A 10,858-nucleotide genomic window follows, 5' to 3' on the forward strand; every position below is an offset into this window, starting at 1 on the left:
TTTCCTCGTCTTTGGCTCTTCCATTTCTTTAACCCTCTTATGAGGTGTGACTCTCTCCAAGATACTACATTTTTTAAAGATTTTAGGATTTGTTCTTGGTTTTGGTTTGTACTGGAGTAAAACCAGCTTTTAATTTCCTGCTTTCATTCTCTTGTTTTTTGTGAAGCCAGTACTATTAAGTTATTCTTCCAAGCAATGTTATAAAAAATGGTTTTTTTTTTTTTATTTTAAAAGTTACAAAAGCCAATTTCCAACAGAAGGTCTTTAAGATTCAGTTCAGGTGTTTACCCAAATTCAACAAATTAGGAGTTAATATTTTTTGCAACTTACTTTTGTACTTTGTTGTCCACCTACCTCTTAGAAAATCTATATTGAGAACAGAGAATTGCCATTTTTAATATAAGTATTTGTTTCCTGTAGCTGAAATGTGTAGAAAATTATAATTAGAATTTTGTTAGTGTTTTGTTTGTTTTACTTAAAGGTGCTAGTTCGTGGCTTCGTGCTTGGAGTTCTATGCTATTAATCTTAAATATTCTCTAACAGATAACTTTCAGCTGTTTGAAGTTTGAAAGAAAACTGCTTTTCTTGCTGATCATGAAGAGTTAAAGTGTAACACAACTACATCTCCCCAAGTCAATCCAGACTGGTGACACTGTGTTTTGTACGGTTCAATGCGAAGCTTGTACTGAATGAGAAAAAAAAGACCTTTTCCATGACTTTTTTTCACTCCCAATGAAAACCTGTTAAAGGTGAATGTCTCTTCTCATCCTTTCTTTCTTTACTGAAGAAATTAGGAAATGACTTCGTGTCTGAAGCATATGTGGGTTGTTATTAACACTTCTGTCAAAGATTATACAATAATTAAGATGGTGTTTAGATCAGGTTAAGGTACATTTCAGTATGCAGGCTGGTCTTTCTGTGCGGGAAAATAACACTAGTCAAGGAGACATTATAGAACAAAAAGAAACTATTGCCAAAAAATTATGCCGCTTGAAAAAATTGGATTGCTCCATGAGAATCAGCTGCCTTCTGCAGCACCTGCTGAGTTGGTCATAGGCAAGCGGTGCTGTCCAGTTACACAAAACAGGCAGGGTACCTCCCGTCGTCAGCCTGCTCTGCTGCGCCTACGACTTCATAGACATACCCTGTGGCAAAAAGGTCATTGCATTTATACAGGAAATACTTCTGATACCTATTTCCAGTTTCAGTTTGGGACTTAGAATTTGGATTCATCGAAACACCTCCTCCTTTGGATGTATCTGGTTCGTATCTCTGATGTGTTTGCTCATGAGATGGGGCCAGCTTCTTCTCCAAGGTGCAGAGTGATGGTGTCGTAGGCAACAGGCACAAGAAACTACTGCTAGATGCTCGGAAAACCATTTTCACCATAGGGTTGGTGAAATATGGGAACAGGTTGGCCAGCGAAGTATGTGGAATCTGCATCGTTGAAGATACTCAAAGCTCTCCTGGTCAAGACCCTGAACAACCTGCTCTGGCTGGACGTGCGTTGAGTAGGGGTGTTTCGAAATGGCCTCCAGGGATCCCTTCCAGTATAGATTATCCTATGGTTCTGAGCTCTGCATGCAAGGTGCAGTTACTTGAATATGTTGTGTCACGTTGTGTCATTACATGTGAAGAAAGTCAGTGGTTTTAGTAAAGGTGCTTCTGTGTAGAAGGGAAGGCAGCACAAATTAACTATTTCATTGCACAGAATTCCTTTTTAGGCCACTTTCAGAGATAAGTAGCATAAAACCCCAGCATGTTACGCAATATGAGTAGCCTCAGTAGAGAGCATCTTGAGTATTTGCCTTGTGTTCTCCATAAAAGAACAATACTCTTCTATGGCTAATCCAAGCTGCAGTTGATTGAGTTAGATTTCTGCTGCCGGGATAATTGGACACTGTTTCAGAAATGCCTGGGAATTTCTTGAGGCCTGTAACACGAGTTGCCATACAAAGTTCCCAGTGTGCTGTCCTCTAAACACACAGTCCTCTGTGAAAAGAGTGCTCCAGCCATCCGGAATGATCAGAGTAACCCCGCATGTAAATGTGACCTTCTCCCTGCCGCACAGAGCCGCTGTGTCTGGGTCTGACTGTCACTCACAGAAGCACTTTCTTTCACTTGATCGAGTCTTGAAAACAAGCAAGAAATTTGAAATTTCTCATCCTTTTTCCCCATCCAAACCGTTTTACTCCTTCTGGCCCACCTTAACATAGCGTCCTGTGAACTGGTTTGTGAGAGAGTAGCTGCTGGTGTGGGCTGAAATGTAAAGTGGCATTTGTGCAAGAGCTGGAAATGCAGGGTGACCTAATTATGTGCAGATGTAACACATTTCCTTTTTTTTTTTCATTTTTTTTAAATTATGCTAATGATTTTTGGTTTTATCTTATAAGTCTTCTGATAAATAATTTGATTCTTGTACTGGTCTACAACGTACTCCTAGTAGCGAGTTAATAAAAATCTGAATTAAAAAGCGTATGTGCGTATAATTTCCAAACAGTTCTTAATGTGAATCGTTGAATCACAAAGAATGGTGGCTGGTAGTTAGTGTTCTGGATACTCTGATGCTTAATTCATTTGATTATAAGTTTCCAGCTTGATTGTTCATCTGTTATAGCATTTAAAAACATCTTGGCTTGCTCCTCATTTTCCTTAATGGAACTAAGTCGTGGGGCTGTAAGCTGCATGACTTAAACATGTATTTAATATGATTCTGTTATCCCTGGCTAGTCAAATTGGCATATGTCCTTAAAATAAAATGAAGTGTAATTCATTATTGCTACTGAGACCTTTCCCAACTATCTCTGGAAAGAGTGTAAGTCCAAACATTAGGAGAGAAACGTTCATCAAGTTATTTCATTATTGTTTTTTTTAATTCTTCAGAGAGTGGGAGATCAAAATTGCAAATACTGTAGCTGCTTAAAATCCATTTATTCAATAATGTTTAAGTAACTCTGGTGGTAAATGGGTCACCCAGAAATACATTTCCCCTTTGTCCTGGTTTCTGCTGGGATAGAATTAATTTTCTTCCTAGTACCTGGTGTAGTGCTGTGTTTTAGATTTAGGATGAGAAGAACGTTGATAACACACTGATGTTTTAGTTGTTGCTGAGCAGTGCTTACTTAGCAAGGACATTTCAACTTCCCGTGCTCTGCTAGTGAGAAGCTGGGAGGGGGCACAGCCAGGACAGCTGACCCAAACCGGCCATATTCCATACCATATGATGTCATGCTCAGTATATAAACTGGGGGGGGTTGGTTGGAGGGCAGCGATCGCTGCTCGGGGACTGGCTGGGTATTGGTTGACAGACGGTGAGCGGTTGCATCACTTGTTTTTCCTGGGTTTTGTTCCTCTCTCTCTTTTTGTTCTCTTTTTCATTACAATTTTTTAAGTTGTTATTATTATTATTATTTTATTTTATTTTATTTCAATTATTAGACTGTTCTTATCTCAGCCCATGAGTTTTCTTACTTTTGCCCTTCCGATTCTCTTCCCCACACCACCGGGGGAGGGGCGGGGAGGGTGAGTGAGCGGCTGTGTGGTGCTTGGTTGCCAACTGGGGTTAAACCACGACACTCTTGTTCCTAGATACTTTGTATATCAAAGGATAGGAAAACGATAAAGAAGTTACAGAAGTATAATATGCAGTCCATAAGAAGCCCCAAACATAGTATGTCACATACTGATACCAAATGTTTCTGTGTCATTTGAGGACAGAAGATACAATAATCTTCTACTGTCTCTTACTCACCGAGCACAGAACGAGTCTAGTCCTGTTCAGAAGTTGGAGAATGATCGTGGGATAACCTCTCATAGGTCTTACCAGCCCTTTTTGAAACTGTGATTTGAAACCTCAAAATTCCAGTTTTCCCTTTTTGCTTTCATTCAGCAGGAGGGAAGAATAGAATTAATTATTATTCTTTATTTTTTAACCACTTTTGTCCCAGAATGTCATTCTGTCAGTGGTTCCTCAGAAGGCAGAGTAGTTTTAACTTAGTTCTTGTGTAAGACTCAATATTACTGAAGTTTTCTTAAGTATATTTTGCCCAGTGAAAGACTTAACCGTGTTGGCTTCAGTGTGAACAGACCATAAGGTAAATGTTACAGTGATAACAGAAAAAAAATGAAAACTGAAGTTTAATATTTATTCATTTATTCCACAGTAGCTGTTTCCCATGGAGCATATGGGGGATACAATGTAAAAATAATAATATATTAAAAGAAAATGTTTAGAGAAGAAAAGGAAGGAGTTAACAAATACTCAGTTCCTTTTCTTCCTACTCTTTTTATCAAAGGGAATGAAATACTCGATGCTCTTATCAGTAAGAACTCTGATTCAAAGACAAAGCGCTAAAATGTGTGGTTTAATCCCTGTGTCTGCAAATGTTTTCACTGAAATTAAGGGCCTAATCAGACCAGACCAGAACCAGCAAACAGAAGGTTTTTCTAATACAATATGAAAGAATTTGAGACTATATTTACCCATTTTAAAGATGATGAAAATTTTCTTTTTGTTCTTTCTTTATAGAACAATAGATGGTAGTGTTTAATTTGCAGATGAGTTCTATGTGTATAAATTACGCCATCTTTAGTCTCATCCTTCATTCTGTTTTAGACTTGATACAGTAGTGTCATATGTGGTCAAGGATATTTGTTCGATAAGCACTCCCCGTGCATACATATTGTCTTCACAGGTTTTTCAAAATCTTCATTTCAAAACTGATTTTAATCGTTTGTTCTTCCAAACTTCTTGGTTATCACTAACAGCAATAACACTTACGGATATCCCTGTTACGTAATATTCCATCTAGACATTTACAGTAGATAGGTTGGAGAGGGCCTGCTGAACATACCAAGGGCCTAACTAATACTCTTTTCTTAGATTCCTAAATTTCATGTAGGAAGATGAGGTAATGAGGTGCTGCAGTGATTTTAATATTTCTTCCTTTCGTTAAGTGATTAATTTTTCTTTTTCTAGATTCATGGAGTGAAATATAAATTAGTATGCTTTACTACTTTACTTTTTTAAGCATCCAGTTCATTCCGAAGTCCTATATTAGTATGACCTTTTGAGAGATCTCACAGCAGTAGTATTGATCAGTGACACAAGTTTTAGAAATGATGCAGAGAAGCAGCCAGAATCTCAGCTGAAGTCTGTATAAATCTCATCTGTCTCTCTCAGTTGGAGTGATGCTGATGTTGCAATACTTATGCAAAATGGCAAAGAACTTGGCTGCTTTCATATCTCTAAATTTAGTATGTGGGTGGGCCAGGACAGTGAACAGTTTATAACATCTCTGTGCAGCAAAGTTAATAAATCCATTTTGTATGTGAACCTCTGTAAACCTTTCGTCATCCATTAAAAATGTTGCTGTGCTGTTGACAGTAAGTGTCAGTAGCAAGAAAGACTGGAGGAAGACATAGTACACATTTCCTGTAACATTAAAGCCACTGTAATTATGGGTCATTTGCCTGGCTTCTTTGGTAATTAAGAATTTTAATTGCTTCTAGTTCCAGGGAATTAGTTAAGCTTTTCATTATGCATATTGCTTTCCATAATTGTCAGCTCCTCTCGTACAGTAAGCTTAGTGACATCATGGAAGTCAGTTAGGTCTTTCAAGGCAGAGCAGTGAAGTACATTTCTTTGTATGGGCTGCATTGGAAGAGGTTTCTGAAAGGCTTTGATAATGCTGTTCTGTGCAACATTTAAGCTTACTCTTCAAAAGGCAAAGCCTGTCAGGGTTTCATTTCCTGTCCTCAGAGTCCTCAGAGTGCTTAGGGTCACAAACTAAGGTATTGTTAAGAACAAAACCTGTAGGCAGAACTGTACTTCCATTCTAAAAGCAATTGTTCCAAGCTTTGCAGGATCAGCTGGTTACATATTTGTAGTTAGTAATAGTGATAATAATCGACATTTGAAAATATCACATTGTTCAAACCGGAATTCAGTGACTGTATATAGGAAATGAGCACAAAAGAGATAGGTGTGATTCCATTGGCTCACTAAAAATCATTAAGTTTTACTTTATTACATGCAAGGTAGAAAGCACCTCTTACTTTCTCTTAGCAGACTCCACGTGGTTGCTGACATGTTGACAGGCAAGAATCAATATTTTAAAAAGAAAAGAAAACAGAAAGAAAGGGTTCGTTCCCTCTTCCACAGTCTCTGATACAGATGGGTGTATATAGTGCAGACATTTAATACATCTTGCAAAAATGTTTTCTTTGAACATAATAAAGTTGCAACTTGGTTCTCCTAGAGCACAGCCAGAACAGAGAAACGTTGTGCATCCCTGATCTTCCCTGGTGAAGTAGTTGTGTGTTAGAGAGCCTAAAAGATGCAGTATGCTGTTGTATGTTCTCCCAGTGTGTCACATCTGGATTCAGTCAAAAGTTACACTAAGTTTAGCAAATCATTACTCTCACCCATTCAGTATTAGTTGCCACAGTCTATTGTGTTGTGAAGAAAACGATAAGAAAATCCATCCTGAGTATGTAGGAAGGGATTTGGTAGATCGATAATGACTGTAGAGAAGGGCGTAATGGGCATGAGAGAGAAATTTGTGATAAGGCAGAGCTGCACTGTCTGAAGGGTGTAGGGAAAATTGCACTAACCATCCCAACATCTGTGTTGAATTACTGAAATTACTTGTGGCAATAATTTTGGTATTAGTAGTAGTAGCGTGCTAAGAATATTGATAATAAATGCAGTCTGAATTGCAGAAGTGTTAGAAACCACTTCTCAGTGTAGGTCAGAATTTTTGAAATGGCTGGATGCCACAGGTTGCTTTGGATTGTCCATGACCAAAAATTCAAACTCAAGACTGGGTAATCAGGAAGAGCATCAGGAAGCATCAGGAAGAGATGCTTCATTATATACATTCTGGAATGAACTCCAGAAGCATTATCTTTTATTATATAAAAGTTCAGACTAGATGATTTGTTATATATTTATGTTATATATATATATATTATTCAATATTCTGATGTTAAATTACAAAATTCACATAAATAATATATTGATTATTTTTAACAACTTTCCTTCCAAACTGTGATCTTGAATGATTGTGACTATTTTAAGACATGGAACTTTTACCTGACTAAACTGTCTCTTCTCTAAAAGTAACCTTCCAATATAATTGCTGATTTTCTTTCTCACCGTTGCTTTGGAAGAATTAAGCAAATAGAGCATGAATTCGACAACACTCTTCTGACAAGCGACTTCTGTCTTACTCTCCCCTCATCCAAAGTCCTAATATTGACCTAGGTAGTGTAGTCTTCCCCCTCTTGTGTATGTAGGAAATGCCACACGTGTAAGTGAAGGCACTGCTTTTGTCATTTTGCAGGTTGTAAAGTTGGTCTTGAAGAGTTAAATTGCCTGCTTATAAAGGTATTTAAGCACTTGCTTAACTTTACTTTAAGCTTGTGCTTAAACCCATCCCTATAAAACAAATCACTTAGGAACATCTGGATAACCAATTGCTGGGATTTAAGTATGCATGTTGATGTTTTTTTGAATTGAAATGAATTTAAGGTTAATTACCATGCAGATGTTCGAATTGAGAGGTTTGCCCTTGTTCTAATTAGGGGTGTCTAAGCCAGGAATTGAATTTAGCTTTCCTACTAAGTTTTGTTTGGGATCGTTCTCTCTTTTAAAACAAAAGATTAAAAGTTCATAGTAACATTTTTCTCTATTTTTTTCCCCTCACCTCCTTGTTTCTCAGTGTCTTGTGTTTGAAGATTCACCACTTGGAGTCAAAGGAGCCCTTGCAGCAGGAATGCAAGTGGTTATGATTCCAGATGAAAAATTAAATCCAGATCTTAAAAAGGAGGCAACACTACTGCTGAACTCCATGGAGGATTTCAAACCAGAACTGTTTGGTTTACCAGCATATGATTAATGCCTGAAATCTATGAACATGCACTTGACTGGATATCAGGAAAGTGGAATGAAATTTTGTTACGGTTTTATGATTGGTTTGCATCTTTTCCTCTCTTCCTCAAAACTAGAGCATAAAAATCCTGTTAACACCAAGTCTTCCACACAGTACCTTTGAAAGTTGACTGGAATGTTTATGGTTTGTCCTCATGATAAATGCTAAATTAAAGCATCATTTCGTCTTGTAAAGTGAATCCAGCCTTGTTCTTTGCACATCATAATGTTTTCTGGGAATATTGTGAAACTATTTAGACAATTTATTGTAACTGCACTGGAAGCTTCTTGTTCTGTTTCCACTTGAATGACTTACTGTTTAGATCTTAACCAGAAATCTGTTCCGGACTGGCTTTTATCCCATTACATTGTTTTTGATACAGTTATTGCTATCAATTTGTTTATCCATTTCCTTATCCTGTACTTGCCCATCTATTCCCCTTTGAATTGTGTTGTCATTTTTTTTTGCAGTTATTTGCAAGGTTTTTGTTGTACTTTCTGTGTTTTCTTATTTTGTTTTCTTCTTGGGGGCTGAATGAGACAACTTCCAGAATTCCTTTACAACCTCCATTATTCTATAATTCTGTCATTATCTTTTTTGGCATGGTGATTGTCTGCTGGGAGCTAGGTTATGTGATCCTACAGTTTAACCAAAATGCTTTGCATCTTCCTTCTTTCATTTCCTTATATTCTTCTTGTTTTCCATGTTGCCATGTAGCCTTCCCTTTCATTCTTGTGAAATGAATCCATCCTGTCTCCCTGCTTCAATTCTGATAAAGTTACGGCCTTAACTCCTTCATATCCAAATACCTTTTTGTAAGCCATCCTTACTTGTCCATTCTTACCTCTTTCTTGAGCCCTTTTTTTGCCAAATTCCCTACAGAGAGTTTTGCTATCTATTTTTAAAATACAGAAATTGTGGTTTTGGTTTATTTAAATACTTAAAATTTATTTTCCTGGCTAGCATAATTTCCACAAAATGTTTATGTTGTTATCTGTCCCTCTTACTTCTGTCTGGTTTTGGCATCTCGTCAGGACAAGGGTGAGGGTCTCTTTAGAAAATGCTAGACGTGTAGACAGGTTTTGGTGGAATCCACAAGTATATGTATGACATGGTGGAAGCAATGTCTTTTACTTTGTCTAAAGAAAGCTATATTATGTAGGGTTTATGACTGTTTTATAAAATGAATGATTGTGTTCAGTATTTAAAAAACTAAATTTCTAATTGAGTGTCCATAAGGTACTCCAAAATCTTGGTAAAATATCAAACTCCATAAAGACAAAGAGCGTGAAATATGTCAAATAAGAGAATTTCCATGTATTATGAGAAGACTTTTCTGACCTCATCTTTTTTAATATCATCTGTTTATCTATGATCTTCCTCACAAAAATCTTTTCTAGCCATTTCTGGTGTTTAACTGTTTTAGGTTTAAGGTTTTTTCGTCAGGAACAAAAAATACTGAATCATAGACCCTTCAGTATTCAGGGTGAGTTTCCTTATATTTTTTTCCTACTGAATTTAAAAAAATCCAACTTTTACATCTTTTATGTAGACTGTTATTATTTTCTGTTACTGTAGTCTGTTCATACATCAAAAAATTAAGAAAATTTTATTCCATATGGTCAGTCAAATATGACGTAGATGGTACCAGAAGATTTTTAATACATATAGTAGAATGGTTTGCAGTTAAATGCTTTTCATCTAAGGATCTGGAAGCATTTTTTTTTGAAAAAAAAAAAAAAAGGGTAAATATTGTTGCAGCGTAGGTATTTTGCATATTATGTTATTTCTTTAGGCCCGTGGATATTGCAGTCATTAGTGTTTGTACAGTGACAACAACCCATCCCATCCAATATGAATTCCATTTCTGGTCTTTCCAGACAAGATAACAGAAATATCGCCATATAATTCCTCCTTTGACTTATGTTACATAACATAAAGCGTTACTGTAAAGCAGTAATTCTGAGCTTTCAAGTGTAAAACAGGTGCCTGTTGGGATCCCCTTCGTTCATAATTACTGAATTCCATCAGGGAAGTTACTAGGTAGAACAAGCTTTAATAAGCTGTAATTAGTAACTTTTTCAAAGTTTTGCATATATTTAATTTAACTGGGGAGTTTTACAAAAAATAGTGTCTCATGTACAGTTTACTTCGAAGGAACTGTCATCAAAGTCTTGAATTTTCTTTTTAAAGATGTGGACACATTAATAAATATATCACTGACAAAATCAGAATTACTTCATCATGACCACCATGATGAGATCAGCATATCCTGCAATTCTAATTTAATAACCTTATCTTTTGCTGAGAATTAATAGTCAGAACACTATCACTTCTTAACTCAAGAGTAAATTCTATCCCATAGAATTATTCTTCCATGCATTTAGTATCCCACTGACAGTTGTCAGTGAGATTATTGCCCCAAACTGAAACCTGTGAACCTGAGCTATATAGTATAACCTTACCCTCCTTTTAGTAAAATTCTCTTCCATGCGCGTTACTGCTTGCTGTTGGCCAACTTGCTCGTCCTGTGCTGAACCATTTGACTGTTATTAAAGTAAGTATCAGTGTTGTGGTTAGCTTTTCTCTTGACTGAATGAGTAATAAAAAGAGTACACAAAATCAAATTCTTCATCTATAGTAATCTTAAAAATCCTGTCATCTCAACAAGCAGACTTTAATCCCAGCAAATACTTAAGCACATGCTTAATTCATTTTTATTAAGCATAGAAAGTAAGCACCAGCTTAATTTTAAGGATATGTTTAGTTTTATTTGGCTTAATATAGAACATGTGCTTCAGGCATATCCTGAGAAGAATTCCAGCCTCCACAAAATAAAGGCAAAACTTAATGACCAAGTTTTTACCATGGGAAAATAGGATCAGTGCAGCAAGATGGGCGAAATTCAGCCATGAAAATATATT

At 36.5% G+C, this 10,858-nt stretch overlaps 1 protein-coding gene across 5 annotated transcripts in view; it reads left to right on the forward strand.

Annotated features, from left to right (window-relative positions):
- PUDP (pseudouridine 5'-phosphatase) overlaps positions 1-8,133 on the forward strand; it is a 71,845-nt gene extending 63,712 nt beyond the window's left edge. For 4 of the 5 annotated variants that reach the window (XM_075133637.1, XM_075133632.1, XM_075133643.1 and 1 more), the window contains one exon: positions 7,725-8,133. In XM_075133637.1, the coding sequence (XP_074989738.1) occupies positions 7,725-7,901 (177 nt within the window). In that variant the 3' untranslated portion in view covers positions 7,902-8,133. Of the gene's footprint in view, positions 1-543; positions 750-7,724 lie in introns of all 5 variants that reach the window. The other variant, XR_012670443.1, reaches the window with a different exon arrangement.
- The last annotated feature ends 2,725 nt before the right edge of the window (positions 8,134-10,858 follow it).

The sequence above is a fragment of the Calonectris borealis genome, chromosome 1 (genome assembly GCF_964195595.1).
Source record: "Calonectris borealis chromosome 1, bCalBor7.hap1.2, whole genome shotgun sequence".
Taxonomy (NCBI): Eukaryota; Metazoa; Chordata; class Aves; order Procellariiformes; family Procellariidae; genus Calonectris; species Calonectris borealis.